General features: G+C 41.4%; 2 protein-coding genes across 26 annotated transcripts in view; one reads left to right on the top strand and one right to left on the bottom strand.

The window, feature by feature from the left end:
- The window catches only part of ICA1 (islet cell autoantigen 1), a 154,672-nt gene extending 144,848 nt beyond the window's left edge, over nt 1–9,824 (bottom strand). For 3 of the 25 annotated variants that reach the window (XM_058728713.1, XM_058728718.1, XM_058728714.1), the window contains exon 1: nt 9,658–9,819. The gene's annotated coding sequence lies outside the window, so the exon portion shown is untranslated. Of the gene's footprint in view, nt 1–1,364; nt 1,384–7,396; nt 7,450–9,303; nt 9,485–9,657 lie in introns of those variants that run through there. The other 22 variants (XM_058728699.1, XM_058728708.1, XM_058728705.1 and 19 more) reach the window with 14 other exon arrangements.
- LOC131508553 (uncharacterized) lies at nt 8,811–16,269 on the top strand. Its single transcript, XM_058723554.1, has 6 exons — nt 8,811–8,946; nt 9,078–9,299; nt 9,800–9,915; nt 11,525–11,670; nt 13,797–13,839; nt 15,677–16,269. Exons 1-4 carry the CDS (start codon nt 8,811–8,813, stop codon nt 11,597–11,599), a joined length of 549 nt encoding a protein of 182 aa, XP_058579537.1. The 3' UTR covers nt 11,600–11,670; nt 13,797–13,839; nt 15,677–16,269.
- Nucleotides 16,270–16,835: the final 566 nt, after the last annotated feature.

Genomic DNA, 16,835 nt, shown 5'->3' with positions numbered 1-16,835 from the left:
CGCATACATCCTTGGTCTAAGACATTGAGCAAATTAGCAAAGAGTTAGAAATTAATTTCATAATTCAAGTCACCAACACTCTGTACAGATACAAATACCTTTAAATGGTTCTTTCTCCCTAGAAGCTCTGATAAGTATTGTCAGAAATGTCATTACAAAAATAAAATTTCATATATTTAAATATATATGTATATATACAAAGACTGTAGATGTGTGTATACAGACACACGTTTATACAGTCTTTTTAAATGACCTACATAGTGACTGCATCCACATTTTCATAATAAATTGCTTTAAAAAGGTCCAAATCTATGTATAAAATGTACTAATCTGTTTCAAATCAGATTCATGGAAATAAAAAGTAGATAAATTACTATAAGACCATCAAAAAAAATTCAAAAATGAAAAGATAGTCTCTCTCTCTCTCTACGTGTATATATATACATATGCCACATAAATATATACCTAAAAATATAAAGTGTATATACATATTTACAAATGAAATACATTATATATAATTCATATACAAATATATAGAAATATATGAATGGTTAATAATATTACAGGCATGATGGAAGTATGTGAATGTAGTGACCACAACTCTACGAAATTACACACAGGCATAATGTCAGCAACTGGAGTAATTAGGGAGACATTAATGTTTACAAAGCTCATTATTTAACATTAAATTTATAAGGTGAAGTACAGCATAGAGATGATCAAATAATTTCTTATGTTTTCACAGGATCACTGAAAGCTAGGAAGAATTTATAGATCATTTAGTATAATTTCCTGTTTTCGCAGGGGGAAAGAACTAAGGCTCAGGGCTGAACAAAATTTCCAAGGCACAAAGTAAACCTTTTTTGTTAGTCTTAAATTACCGAAATACGCACACACCAGCAAGTAGTTTAAAAATGTCTATGCTATGCACAGGTCCTGTAAACAGACTACCACAGCTCCTTTCTCTGGAAATGGCGTGTATTTAAGGACTTTTCTTAGTAAGGTTGCAGCTGCTAACTCATGTTTGGGTTTGGGCTGGCTTCAGAGCAAGGGATGAAGGCAGCCCAGGTAGGGGAGGGGGGAGAAGCAATGGGACCTTAAAATAAAAGTCAGGAGCAAAGAGAAGCAGACAGAAAAGAAGTTCTGTATTTTCACATGTCACAACCAACAGAGCCCCCCTTGCCTATACTGGGTCATCTAGCTGATGGTGAGAACTAGTCAAAGATCTCTTTTCCAGATTCTCTCTAGTTTCTTAGGGAGGAAACTTACAGGATTAAATAGCAGCAACACCCAGAGTGAATAAGGCACAAAACTGTTTTTTGTTTTTGATGAGGATCAGAAAAGACAGGGCCATGAGCATATACCTGGTAGTGTAGGTGGAATAACCAGGAAGTAGTCAAAGGGGCACAGGTCCAAGTCAGGAATGCAGAAAAAAGAGAAGCAGGAAGCAGAAAGGAGGGAGTGGTGTGGCACCAATGCAAAGTTTACCTACTTCACAATGATGCCTGTGCTGCCTATGTCAACAATGAGGAGGAAGCATTAGATACAAAGATACAAATCCTGGCCTTCAAGGAGCAGCAGGTGGAAGAAAACTCCCTAGAGTGACGACCCGTCTCCCTCCTCATTCACTGTAGGGAATCACAGCTCTTGGCATTGTGCTAGGCACCTCCTCTCATAGCCTCCACTCTTCTTGCACCACTGCTCATTTCTTTGGAACTATCCAGCATCATGACTATAACTACTGCTGTTTCCTTCTTTCTGTCTGGAAGGGACAGGTCTCACTCCCTCCGCCCTTTCTCACCTTGCTCAGATAGCTGAAGACAGAATTAGCTACTATTGTTGACTGGAGTGTTCCAGAAAGCAATGTGGAAGCTGAACATTGTGTATGACACAGCTTCACTCTGCAGCTTTCACAGTGCTTGCTGGAGTACTCTCTCTAGGAATTCCTCTTGGAGCCCTGATATGCCATGCTACGAGGCCATACAGAGACACTCCAGCAACAGTCAACAATTAGCCGTCTTTGCTGTACCTGCCCATCTATTATCCCTTCCCTTCAAGTTAATCAACCTCCCTTTCTGCCCTTAGCTCATATTCTTCAACCTCTTCCTCCAGTTACCATATCTTCCTTCTCTTCACTGAGTTCTTCTAAGCCCACATAGTCTGGTTCCCTTCTCTATCATGCTACAGAAAGTTTTTCACTAGGAACCCAATTTAAATGCTCATCTCACTTGACCTTTAGCTAAGCTCTCCTTCCTTGATTTCTCAGCAAACACTCTGCACTTTTGAGTCTTTTCTAATTTCTTTGTTAGCCCCTCTTTCTCTGTATCCACATTTCATAGATCAGTGATCTGGAAGGTTCCAACCTTGGTTGTCTTCTTTCGCACTTTACCTGCCTCTCTGGGTGATTTAATCCACTTCTGTGGCTTCAACCAACAGCTGTATATGTCAATGACATCAAAATTAAACACCTCTCCAGATGTCGCAGTAGGGAGATGGAAATATGGATCTGGTACTCTAGAGAGGTGTTTAAATTCCCTTCTCTGTATTGGAATCTTCACCTGGATGTCCCACAGGCATTTCAGATTCAGCACATCTACAATTGAACTTATCTCTCTCCATGTGCATCTCCAAATTGTTCTTTTGGCCTGTGGTCCCTATGTTAATTACCGGCACAAATCCCACTAAATGGTCTAAGCTGGAAATGTGACTTCTCTCTCATCTTTTGCAGCCAGTCTCCAAGTTCTCTCCAATCTACCTCCTAAAAAGCTATTTAAAAAAAAGTTTGTTTGGGGCGCCTGGGTGGCGCAGTCGGTTAAGCGTCCGACTTCAGCCGGGTCACTATCTCGCGGTCCGTGAGTTTGAGCCCCGCGTCGGGCTCTGGGCTGATGGCTCGGCGCCTGGAGCCTGTTTCCGATTCTGTGTCTCCCTCTCTCTCTGCCCCTCCCCCGTTCATGCTCTGTCTCTCTCTGTCCCAAAAATAAATAAAAAACGTTGAAAAAAAAAATTAAAAAAAAAAAAAGTTTGTTTGTTTGTTTAGAGAGTGAGTGAGCAGGGGAGGGGCAGAGAGAGAAGTCCAAGCAGGCTCTGCATTGACAGCCGGGCTCAACCTCATGAACCCTGAGATCATGACCTCAGCTGAAATCAAGAGTCAGAGCTTAACCGACTGAGCCACCCAGGTGCCCCCTTCCTAAAAAGCTATTAAATGCGTCTTCTCTTTTCTATGTTGACAGCCAGGACTTAGTCGAGGACTTCAGAGGCAACACTATACCTAAATCTGCCCACTCCAATCTTTTATACCCTGGTCTGAACTACTACTATAACATGCAGATCTAACCATGCTGCCTTCCCACTCCAAATGCTTTAATTGCTTTCTCTTGCTGCTAGAGAAATTCCAAAATTCTTAGCAAAAAAACCCAAATGCAAAATTCAAAAATTTTACTACACTCCACACAGAACTATTCCTTCAGACCATTTCAGAATACTAGAGCTTTCCTGAATACACTATGCTTCTTGGAGGCTTTATGAAGGTTCCTTTCCCTCAAAATGTCTTCCCCTCCTTTGTCCAACTGGCAACTTACAGTGTACTTCAAGCCTGTCCTCAAATGTCACTACCTCAGTGAAGGCTTTCCTAACTGAATACCCACCCTTGCACCCCCAGGGCCATCCCACTCCTGTCCTCGATTATAGTCCTTAACTGCCTCATGCTGCTGGTACCCCACACTCCCATTTTCCTGCACTGAGCTCATTACGTCTGCATTTCGGGCACTCCAATGCAAGTCCCTTGAGGGCAGGGACCCTAATGGGTTCATCTTTACCTTCTTACACAAAGCACAGTACCTGAAACACAGTAGGCCTTCAGAAAATATGTGCTGAACAAAGGGCAACAATTATGTGCTACCATTCGCAGAGTGCTTTACATGTGTGAAACACTTAACACCATTATCTCATGTGTGGACACAGCCACCATGGAGGGGATACCACCCCGTTTCGCAAGTGAGAAAAAACACTCAGAAAGTAAAACAATTTGCCCAACGTCAATAACTGATAAACTTAGGTTTGCTTTTGACTCTAAGCTCCTGTTTTTAACCATTCCATTCAATTCCTAGATGAAAGAGACTAGATAATGGGCTCCATTTCTATAAAAACAATGTCTCTTGGTTGCAGACTTAGGTGCTGTGTTAGTCCTAAATCCATTACCATCATGGTTCTTGTACACAAGAAAACCTTGATGATGGACTCCTAGTGGCTTTCAGGCTTCTCAACACTAAGAAGAGGGAGCACCGGGGCACCTGGGTGGCTCAGTCGGTTGAACGTCCAACTTTAGCTCAGGTCATGATCTCGCAGACTGTGAGTTTGAGCCCCACATCCGGCTCTGTGCTGACAACTCAGAGCCTGGAGCCTGCTTCAGATTCTGTGTCTCCCTCTCTCTCTGCCCCTGCCCCACTCATGCTTTGTCTTTCTTTCTCTCACAAATAAACAAACATTAAAAAAATTTTTTTAAAAAGAAGAGGAAGCACCATTTATTACAATTATCTCCTTGGTCTCTGGCTTAGGATGCACTTCTCTAGAAACATGCAGAGAAGGCTAGATTTCTCCTAAGTACCAATAGGTTTCAGACGTTGGTGTAACATTCATGCCCTATCCTGGGAACAGAGAAGTGGGTGTGAGAGATCATGATGGTGGCAAGTAATGGAATGGATTTTAATGGGTGTGCTGGAAGTAGCTGCAGGGCTCTGTAGTCCCTCCTTGTACAATACTCTCACCACTAGAACAACAGGACCTTTCCACTCCCAAATCTAGACTCTCAGGGTTGACAACATACCATTATGTACATGCTCAGTGATTCATCCCTGGACACACATACTTCTTGTTTCTGACCCCACAGTACGGTACTGCACTCAGTTATCCTTTTTGGTCATCCTCTTTTAATTGTACTTGTTTTCTGTTAAATGCATTCTAAAATTGACTTCTTCAATTTTCTCTAATTCTAATGACATTTTACTCTCAGTTCTCTATTTTCTAATACCTCCACCACCTCTACAAGTATCCAGCACACAACTGAAACCAGTCCTGTGCTTACCCTGATTAATTCATTTAATTCTGTCAACTCACAGATGATCAAAACTGCTCAAGGTCACTCAGCTAGTAAGGACACACATGTACACTGGGCTCCAGACATGAGGACTATTTGCCAGTATTCTCTTTGTAACCTGTTTACTGTGTTGGGAGCTCTCTGTCTCTACTCTCAACCTTTTTCACCTGCCAAATTCCTATTGGTTTTTTAAGGTTTAACTCAGGGGTCACCTCCTCCATGGATTTCTCAGGTTTTCTATATTTGTGTGTTCTCTCACTCTCTATCATCTGGGTAAGATGCCTTGGCCATGGGCTTCATCCCCTCCCTGTTTATGGTTAAGTGTAATTAGCAGACTCTTCTATCCCCCTTATTAGGCTGTAAACTCCTTCAGAGCAGGGCAGGGTCTGGGTCTTGACTTGGGATTCCCAGTACTAGCACAGTGTGTAACATATGGCATACACATAACAAATGTTGAGTAGTGACCCCACTTCCCTGCTTTGGCCATCTGCACTAGCAAGAAAAGACTTCTCATCATGAGCAAAGCCTTTTTCTCAGCTCTTCATGAACTCACTGTCTCACTAGGTTTACACTGGGACAAGGAGTTGCTATTAGTTGAGGAACTACCACTTCTCAGACACTGAGCTGTATGTTTTGTGCATTATCCTGACAGGTCAACAGCATCCTCACTTTATGGAGGAAACTCAAAATCAGTTATCCTATCCTGTATGACTGTCCATACAGTCAGACAGAAGGAATGCTTTGTTTAAAAGCATTATAAAATGCTGTTATGTACAGCCCTGTCCTGGAGAGATCCATTAGTATTTGAAATTACTTACACACATACGTACACACACATCTACTGTATCAATTTAGATGTTGGAGTAGTGAAAACATGGTTAACTAGGGTTTATAGAGGTTCAAGACAGTTCTACCATATGCATTCTCTAGGTAAATCATGCCTGTAGTCTTCAGTTTCTATCAGATAAAGAGGGATTGATTATAATACCTACTTAGTTCAAAGGGGTTGAATATAAAAAAAGATCATGTTTGCCAAAATGCTTTGTTAAACCAATGGTTGAAGGCCCATTTTAGAGCAATACGCTGGATGAAGAGTTTAGAGCAGTGTTTCTCAGAGTGGTGGCATCAGAGCCACATGAAGTGTTAACAGCAGATGGGAGAAGCCAGGCGAGGAGTCCACATTTAACAAGTTCCCAAATGATCCTATCGGACACAAAAGTTTGATAAATACCAGGTTAGGACAATGCTTCTCAAGCTTTAATGTACACATGAATCACTTGGAGATCTTGTTAAAATGCAGATTTGAATTCAGGGAGCCTGGGGGGTGGGGGGAGGGCAGGCTGAGATACCACATGTCTAACAAGCTCCCAGGGGAAGCCAATGTTACTGGTCTATGGATCACATTTGAGTGGCAGGGGGTTGGAAGATCTATTCCCACTGGAACAAATTAGCTTTGCTTTGTTCCTGGACCACAGATTGAATCTCCCAGCCTCGGGGAGTATTCCGGAAAGCCCAGGCTCTTAGTATTGCCAGAACACACTTGAACTGTTCAAAACTAAATTGGAACGCATTCCCTATCTCAGGAGAAGAGCAGTAGCATCCTCTCCAGACACAGACAGCACATAGGTTTAGCATGTAAAAGAATAAATCACTATTACTTGAGTCCTCTTTACTGTGCAAAGCACTTAAATATATTATTTCTAATTCTGACTACAACCCTACAAGGTCGATATTCTTGCTCTGTAGATAAGGAAATGATGACATCTATAGAGAGCATAAGTTACTTGCTCAAAGTCACATGGCTAGTTGGGGGTTGCAGCTGGGCTTCCAATCCTGCTCTTTTGGGATTCAAAGCCTATGTGCCCTCTGTACATCCTCCGTGATGCTAGCTAGGTATGATTGTGGTACAAAATGTGACAGCTTAGGGAAAAAGTGGGAAAAAACATTTTCTCCTCTATCAGTCTTTGAGTTCAAGGCTCTGCCAAGGCAGATTCCAGAAGGGGGTGAGGATGGGGATAGGGTTAATTAATTAGTGATCTGTAATACCTTATGAACAATAACATGCAGATTGCATCTTTGTCCATGGTCCCCATAAATCTGATAATACAGATGGAATAAAAAGGACATTTGTGACCAGTGCACTAATCCTAAACGTTGCCACCTACCCTCAGGCTTCTAGCTGTGGAACTCAACCAATAACAAGGAAAAGTTCTTTCTGATCCTTATGGCCTATCGACTTTTGCACCTTCTCTTATATGAGGCTTCTGTAACCCTGAACTTCACACCAATTCAGGTTGACCCTACCATGTCACTTCATGGTTGCCACACTTCCCTGCCTCTGATAAAACTGCTTGCACCTGAAAAAAAAAAAGGACTGTTTAGTCAAATATATTGAAAGTGCAGCAATCTTGAAGATTTTCTTTTGAATAACACAATCTTCTGTATTTGTCATAAGGTTGACACGTAGAGAAATGCATAGCAATAAAGATGCTCAGAGAAATCAGATACTCAAGTGTAGCAAATGGAGGAAAGACAGCTATGAATTAAACTCTCTAGGCATTTACCGTCCAGTGCCTTTACCATTTAATGACCCATGGGGGGGAGGATCCACACTCAGTTTTTTAAACCCCAGGTTGTGTAACTGTCATTTTCCAAACACATATCTTTAATGACAGAACTGTTTACCTATATAATGCAAAATAATACAACTGAAAAGCCACATCTCCTGTAATTATATACACGGTAATCTAAAACCAGACAGCGATATTTGAACTATTTAGAATTATAAACTGATTTTGCCCCTATTGTATTCTCTACACATGACGTTTCAAAAATAAAGACTGAAACCTAAAAACAAACTGGTTTGAAACCCACTTTAAAGTATTTTTAGACTGGTGTGTGTGATTTAAATAGAAGCTAAGAAACTGAGTCTGGAACACTGATCTCGTTTATAAGCATTTCTTATTTCACTCCCAAACCCCAGGAACAGTTCAGATCTCAGAAAATGTAAACCAAAGGTCCACAGAAACCAATTTGAGATTTTTCTGGAGAGACTACTGAAATGTTTGGACAGGAACATGTTTGCAATGAGTCATAATTTATAAGATCTTAATGGCCAATGCCTTCGGTGCCTTTCTTCTTACATGCAATATCATTCTCAAACCAGCTGGTGATACATTTTCCAGGCCCTAATGATTTTTATGAAGTTACCTGATCTGTTTCTAAGGTTGCTACCTAGCACCTTTTCTAGTGCTGATTTTGTCATGCTATCTAAACAGAAAAGAACCGGATTCTCTTTCTAAATTGCAAATCTCTCTAAACAGGCAGTTAATGTCTTTCCCCGGCCGAAGGACACAGTACTTTTAAGACCCCCAAGGAGAAGCTGAGGGGACTTGGGGACATAACAAGAAAAAAAAAAGTGGAAAAGGAAGGGAAGGGGCCTCTGGGCACAGGCAGACATAATAACAGGATATGTTCGCTTCTAGAGGAAGCAGGAGCTGCAATAGCCCGAGGGCAGGAAAGGCGGAGCCAGTAGCAACCTAAGGAAACCGGGCGCGCGAGGGTTTGCACGGACCTGGCCCACTTAGGGACTCGTGGTCCAGTCGGGTCCAAGGCTGGTGAGCACCTCACCCGCTGGAGACCAAGCTCAGGCCTCCTGGCACTAGTGGTTATAAAGAGGCACCCATCTGCTCCCTGCCACCTCCGCCAAAGATGGGCAATGGGGCGAAGAGCAAAGCAAACACCAGGCGCCGCGGCAGGTGAACTTGTCAACAAGTCAGCCCCAGACGCAAGTCCCTGCCCAGAAGGGACCTCGGGGTCCCGGGGCCGCAGCTGCTGGGAAGGCGAGGCACGGCGTGGGTGGAGTGGGCTGGCGTGGGTGGGGGTGCCGCGGGCGCTGGGGCAGGAGATGCGGCCCGCGCCCCGAACGCTTCCCTCCCGCTCCCCCGGGATTGACGCACGCTCTCATGGCGCGCGCATCCTCCAGACCTGCCCAGGCCCGAGGGAGGAGGCGGGGGAGGGGTAGGGGCTGTAGCGGTTCCCACACGCGGACCAGGGACTGGAGGAGGCAACCCGCCTGTCACCCGCCGCCCGCGGAGGGCACAGTTGGCGGCCCCAGGCTGGCGCCCCGACCTCCGCGGCTGCCGGGCGTCTCCCGCTGCAGCCTGCAGCCCGCCCGGCGCGCCCCCGCCCCGACCCCGGACGGCAGGTACCTCGGAGCCCCGGCCCCCGAGAGCCTCCTGGCCGCGGTCGGAGCGTCCCTCCAGCTCCCTCATCCGACGTCAGCGTCAGCAGAAGGCGAGGGAAGGGGCGGGGGGAGCGCAGGAACCGGCCCTTCCTGCGGCGGTCGCCGCCAGCCGGAATAGCAGCCGGCGGAGCCCGTGCGCGCCGCAGCGCAGCTCAGCGGCCGGGGGGAGCGGGCAGCCTCGCCTCCCAGCGAACGCCGGCGCCCTGGGCGCCGCCGCCTCGCCTCCCCTCCCTTCCTTTCTCCTCGGGAGACGCCTGACAGGGCGACCCCTCCCAGCAGGACCCTGGCATCCGGAGGAGCGAGGGGGCGAAGGCCTCACCTTTTGGGGGGCGGGTCCGGGATGAGGGGGGTGAACCTCCCTCTCTCTCTCCTCCCTGGGGACTTTCCTCGACCCCCATCTCCTGGGGTATCCCCCGCTCGGCTCTACCGCTCTGGGTGACCCCACCCCTGCTCTCCCGCAGGTGTTCCACGTGTCCATAGCGTTTACGTCACAATGACCTGGGCGACAGGTGGGAGCCGCAGCGAACGCCCCAGGGTTCCCTCTGCGCTGTGCATGGTGCGTCCTACTCACTTCCACGTAAGACTCGTGTGGCTTTAGAAAACAGGAGACTAAATGACTTCAGTGCCAAGAAAAGTTACAGGGGCCTTTATCTGGAAATCAACTTTGAGCTTAAAGGAGAAAGGCTTTGTGAAAAAAAACTGTGTATGTATATATATATATATAGATAGATAGATATCTATATATATCTATATATATCTATCTATATCTATCTATCTATATATGTATCTATATATAGATATATATTTATAGTAATTTCATCTTATCAAGAAAAAAAAAAACCAAGCTCTTGTGTTTAGAGTACCCTGCGTTGATCACACAAAGAGAAGGTGTTGCAATAGGTGCTTCCTAAAATTATGCTAAAAAGCAATCCCAATGTGTTATGTATGACTCAATCCCTGGTTATGTTATATATTTATAAATAAGTCCATAGAGTAGTCACTGGTTGAAACAATTTAACAATGGAATGGAAGATGGTTACTGACTAATGATGCACAGCTAATATGAACAGGCTACTATGTGTCAGGCATATGCTGTATACTTTACCTTTAATCCTTGCTGTAACCCGGTGCTGTAGGTGCAGTTATTATCCCTATGTGCAGATGAAGACACTGCCCAGAGTGCCTTTAAGGCGTTCAGCTCATAGCATATTCAGCAGGGAGTTGAATCCAGGGTTTTCTGAACCATGCATAAGAGGTTTAGCTTAATCTTAGGATAGAAAGGTGCCTAACCAAGGTAGATAGAGAAAAAAGTATAGGCGATGTTGACATTTAAATAGGAAGTAAAATGGTACAGCTCCAGAAATTTATATAACCTTAAAAGTTGACATTATTCTTTGGATATATTCTTCAGGGATTCTGTTTGTCATAGACAGATTTGAGTTCGTTCTAGTATGTCACAAAATACAAAGCTGAGAAAACATCAAATCCTTAATAAATGTTTACAAATAAGTACTGAATTAATATGATCTACAAAATAGCAAATTGTTGAAAAGCTGAAATTCAAGAGGAACTTTGGAAGAGGAAAACATAGTTCCTATATATTTGGCTTTTATAAGAAGCACTCAAAGTAACCCATTAACAACACAGACCAAATTATTTTTGCTGTTTGTATGAAGGAAAAAAAACACAAAACCCTTTAAAATAAGAAACAAAGTCTTCTTTGTGAAGACAAGACAATTAAGATGTTTTGTTTTAAAATATTTAATTCTAAGAACCATTAATGTGTAAAAACATATTATTTGGAATTTTAAAAAATATTATCTCTAACAGAATAAAGTGCTATTTCTAACATACTAGGTGCTCCATGAATGTTGGGTGAATGTATCAATCAGTTGTTTGAAACACTGGGAAATAGATCACAAAATTTCCTGACTCCCTAATGTTCTCCTTTCCACCAGTGGTGATTTACTAGTTACATGAAAATGTATTAGAAACCCTATTTATCAAAGGCTGGCTTTGTGGAAGATACTTAAATTTGTTACAAGAAAGCCAGTAGAACACGGGTTGATAGTGTATTCGCAGTATCTTCTCAAAATGCAGATAATTGGAACACAAGCTTTGGAGGAAATGAGTACAAAAGCTGATTTATGTAACTAATTACTCAGGTTTCTTTTACTTCTCTAAAGGCCAAGGTGAAAACTTGGGCGGTGACTCAAACAATGCAAGTGAAAAGTGGCTTTGAAGACAGTGTCTTAAGGTGAACAAATATGTTCTACAAGCAGTATCAGGTCAGCATGGCACTGAAATTCCTTGGGCTCCCAGAGAGTTTAAGGTAAATCTTTAAATGATTTTTTATCATTACTGTTGTCCTAACATTAGGATATTTCAGAAAGGAAATCATAAACTCATGCTCATTCTATATCACCACAATGAGGGTTTTTCCTTCTCATTAAAAAAAAAAAAAAATTGCTCCATCTATAAACTTCCATTTGTTTCTGGATATCCAGTTGTTTCAGTCTTACAAAGTACCTGAAACAATTTCTAAAAAAGAGAATGGCTATTGAATGATGGGATCTGAAATTAAGAAAAATTATACAGTAATATACATTTTGAAGAGTGTAACAGGATGACAAAAAAAACTTTTCCACAGAATAAATAAATACGTATTCAATTTAATGATTTTTTGAGAGGTTCCAAGGTTCAAGATGTGCTAATAGAACTACATGAATTAGGAATTGTGTTAGGCTGTCATTAACAGAGACCCAGAGTAGGAGTGGATTGAATGAGGTAAAGGTTTATTTTTTCTCACATTAAGGAAATTGGAAAGTAGTCTGGAGTTGGTGTGGCCTCTGATGGATCATCAGGGTTTTGACCTCCTCTCCTTTTATTTCATCATTCAAAGCAAAGCAATATTGCTTAAAGGTAAAATCCAGGCAAGGATGTGGAGAAGTAGAAACCTTCATGTGTTGCTGGTGGGAATGTAAAATGTTGCAGTTGCTGTAGGAAACCATCTAGCAGTTCCTCAAATGATTAAGCATAGAGTTACCAGATGGCCCAGCAATTCTACTCCAAGGTGTATCTTTCCAAGAGAAATGAAGGCCTCTGTCCACACAAAAACTTGCACACAAATGTCTATAGAAGCATTACTCAAAATAGTCAAAAGGTGGAAACAATCCAATTGTGCATCAGTAGATGAATGGGAAACAAAATGTATTATATCTGTATAATGGAATATAATTGGGCCATGAAAAGGAATGAAATACTGGTACATGCTGTAACTGGGATGAACCTTGAAAACACGCTAATTGAAGAAAGCCAGCCACAAAAGTCCATATATTATATGATTCCATTTTTGCAAAAGTCTAGGGTAGGGAAATCTACAGAGACAGGAAGTAGACTAACGATCATTTAGGGCATACACTTGTATAAGTGTATGTATGAATGTACGTATACAAACTGTTAGTCTACATATAATACAGTATATTTGAGTGGACTGTTGAAGTATATTTTTAGGTTGTATTTTTAATGTTCTGAGTGCCCCTTATGCTTTCAGCCAACGTGAGCAAATAGGGCAGAATGCCTTTCTTCCTTTTGGGAACCATAATGCAAATGAGTGCCTTACCACTCATCTGGACAGATAATTATAGTTTCCTACTTCTCCTTTTATTTTCTGACTCATCTTTGACAGCATCATATATACTTATGGTACCTGTTTTAGAGTCAGATGCTAAGATAGAGCTTAAGCTACTGTTTTTATCAATAATAATAATAATAAGAGCTATACATATAAATCTCTTCAAAGCTCAAATCATTAATAAGACAAAAATCACTTCTCCTGGAGTTGCTGGGAGATTAAAATTAGATAATCTGTAAGAATAAGCTTAGGAAAAACTGATGTTTTAAAAATTATTACTGGGGCGCCTGGGTGGCTCAGTTGGTTGAGCATCCAACTTCGGCTTGGGTCATGATCTTGCAGTTCATGAGTTCGAGCCCCACATCGAACTCTGTGCTGACAGCTCCGAGTCTGGAGTCTGCTTCGGATTGTGTCTCCTTCTCTCTCTGCCCTTCCCCCACTCGTGCGCGCGCTCTCTCTCTCTCTCTTTAAAAAATAAGTAAACATTAAAAAAATTTATTATCAAACATACTGTCTGATTTTATTGGTGATAGAAATTTAACTTAAACTAAATTTGATTGGCAAAAATGAAATAATTTATTCCCTGTATTGTGTAATACTTAAAGAGGAATTAGATGTACTCAACTAAGTATCTTGACCAATTTTGGTTTAATTTTTATCACCATTTGTGCTCTTTCATAGCAAAATAAAGCTTTTATACTCTCAGTAGAGCTAGTTATGTCTTCAAGCAAATTTGCGTGCGCATGTGAAAATAGAACAAATGTTTAATTAATAGCATTAACTTTTGTTAATTAAAATTAACTTCCTTTCCCTTCAAAATTAAGGCTTCAATGAAGAGAGGAGATTTATTTTACACCGAAGAGAAAGGTAATTATTTTCATTCCCATACCAGCTTAGATTTTTGGGTAAATAACACCCTGCCTCTTCACTCCCAGTATCATCCATTGGAACTTATGCAAGAATAATGCTGATGATGGGGCGCCTGGGTGGCGCAGTCGGTTAAGCGTCCGACTTCAGCCAGGTCACGATCTCGCGGTCCGTGAGTTCGAGCCCCGCGTCAGGCTCTGGGCTGATGGCTCGGAGCCTGGAGCCTGTTTCCGATTCTGTGTCTCCCTCTCTCTCTGCCCCTCCCCCGTTCATGCTCTGTCTCTCTCTGTCCCAAAAATAAATAAAAAACGTTGAAAAAAAAATTAAAAAAAAAAAAAAAAGAATAATGCTGATGATAACATCAAATGGGACATCTTACCCACTATTTTGTCTGTCATGTACCTTCTGGTATAATTCTGCTTTTGACTAGGAACTATGTTGCAGTTGGGGCAAACCTCAGCCCAGGGTTCAGAGCTCTGCCTCTGGTCTCATACATGAGACTATGTCCCCCAAGGCAGACATAGGGCTAATGACCCCTTAAAGGGTCACTGTCTGGTAAGGAATAGGATTTACCTGAAAGAATAGGATGGAACTTTCTAGGTCTTTGGTCTTCTCCTCCTCGCCAGAGGGACAATTTAAAAGAATCACTAAGAACCCTGGTGCAGATAATAAAGGTAATTCAGGTGAAGCATGGACTAAATGTTTGGTCTAATCATGAGGTTAAGAGGCTGATTTAGGACTATAAACCATATTTCCTAACTCCCAATCAGATGCACTTTTCCTCTTCTAGTTTTAACTCTGTCACTAACTTACTTTGGCAGAGATTGTTAATCATTTCCCAGTATTTTTTCTCCCCACACCCACGGTAATATAAATTTCAGCTGAGTATACATTGTTGCCCAGTTGTGGACTATATTTTCTAGCTTCCCTGGCTTCAAGGTATGGTCATGTGACCAGGCTCTAGCCAATAGAATATGACTGAAAGACACATATGTAACTTTTGGGTCATGCTGTTGAAAGAAACACACCCTCACCTTTATCTTGCCCCTTTCCCACTGGTTGGATCACCTTTGGCCATGAAGGTGAGGGCAATATATTGGTGATAGCAAGAAACTTGGATTCCTGACCACTTGATCTGCCACACTGCCCTGGTCCTCCTGCATGGGTTATTTTATGAGAAGGAAATAAAGTCCACTATTTTTTAAGCCACTATGTTTCTTGGATATTATTACAACCCAGCCTTTATCCTAATAAATTCGTCTACTCCATGATGTTGGATTAGATCTTCATTTTCCATGAAGTTTATATTCTAAAACAATGTTTCTCAATCTGTGGGTCACAGGACCTCAATTTGAGGGCCTTTGGTGTTAATACAAAGGATGTTATTGTATTTGGTGTTAATACAAAGGGATATGGATCTTTAACCAGTAACATCTGCAGACAAAACACCTGCTTCAGAAATAAAAATTGTGATTTTTGAAATACATATTACGTGATTATAAAACAAAAGTTTTTCAAAATTAGTGAATTTCTTGAAATGCAGGTAATGAGTCTTTTAGCTTTGTTCATTTGAAAAAGTCTATTTCACCTTTGTTTTTGAAGTACTTTTTCACTGGTAAAGAATGCCAGTTGACAGTTTTTTCTTCAGTACTTTAAAGATGTTGCTATGTTGTGTTCTAGCTTATATTGTTTCAGGCATGAAACAATATAAAATCTGTCATCTTTATCTTTGGTCCTCTGTGTCTTATTTTTGGCCACTTTTTAAGATTTTTTTTCCCTTATAACTAGTTTTACAAAACTTGATTACGATGTCCTTGGTATTATTTTTTTCTTATAGTTTTCGGTTTGTTGAGCTTCTCAGTGTCGTGGGTTTCTTGTTTAATTCGAACTGTGAAAAACTTCAACCATACCCAGAATAACCAACACAATATTTAAGGAGAGAAACAAAGTCAAAGGACTGACACTACCTGACTTCAAGACTTACTGTGTAGCTACAGTAATCAAGGTAGTGTGATACTGGCAAAAGAATAGACAACTGGAACAATGGAGCAGAAGAGAGAACCCAGAAGTAGAGACATGCAAATATAGTCATCTAAACTTTGATAAAGAAATAAAGGCAATTCAACGGAGAAAAACATAGTCTTTTCAACAAATGCTGTTGGAACAACTGGACATCTACGTGCCAAAAAATGCATCTAGACACAGACCTTTTATCTTTCACAAACATTAACTCAAAGTGGATGAAAAACCCAAATGTAAAACACAAAACTATAAACTCTCTAGAAGATAATGTAGGAAAAAATTTATTTAAACAACCTTAGGTATGGTGATGACTTCTTCGATAAAACACTAAAGGCACAATCCATAAAAGAAAAAAATGGGGTTGTATGGAAACCAATTTGACAATAAATTTCATATATTAAAAAAAAAGTATGGAAACCAATTTGACAATAAATTTCATATATTAAAAAATAAAAAAAATTTAAAAATGGGCAAATTGTACTTCATTAACCTCAAACACTTCTGCTAAATACACTGTCAAGAGAATGAGAAGACAAACCACACACTAGGAGAAAATATGTTCAGAGAACATCTGATGGGCGCACCTGTGTGCCTCAGTCGATTAGGCACCTGACTTCGGCTGAGGTCACGATCTCATGGTTCCTGAGTTCGAGCTCCACCTTGGGATCTGTGCTGACAGCTCTGAGCGTGGACCCTGCTTTGGATTCTGTGTCTCCCTCTCTCTGTTCCCTTACCCCGCACAAGCTCTGTCTCTCAAAAATAAATAAATGTTTAAAAAAATTAAACTATAAAGAACTTATCAAACTCACCACCCAAAACACAAATAATCCAGTGAAAAAATGGGCAAAAGACATGAATATACACTTTTCAAAAGAAGGTGTCCACATGGCTAACAGACACATGAAAAAATGCTCAGTATCACCATCATCAAGGAAATACAAATCAAAACCACAATGATATACCACCTCACACCA

Source organism: Neofelis nebulosa, chromosome 4, assembly GCF_028018385.1.
Source record: "Neofelis nebulosa isolate mNeoNeb1 chromosome 4, mNeoNeb1.pri, whole genome shotgun sequence".
In the NCBI taxonomy this organism is placed as follows: Eukaryota; Metazoa; Chordata; class Mammalia; order Carnivora; family Felidae; genus Neofelis; species Neofelis nebulosa.
This window is presented reverse-complemented; position numbering and strand designations above follow the sequence as displayed.

Excerpts from the sequence above, each read along its gene's own strand:
- LOC131508553 (XM_058723554.1), top strand. The coding sequence starts at position 8,811 with ATGGGGCGAAGAGCAAAGCAAACACCAGGCGCCGCGGCAGGTGAACTT. Across the intron at positions 8,947-9,077 it reads CTGGGAAGGCGAGGCACGGC|ACCTGCCCAGGCCCGAGGGA; the intron begins GTGGGTGGAGTG and ends CGCATCCTCCAG. Across the intron at positions 9,300-9,799 it reads GCCCCGACCCCGGACGGCAG|GTGTTCCACGTGTCCATAGC; the intron begins GTACCTCGGAGC and ends GCTCTCCCGCAG.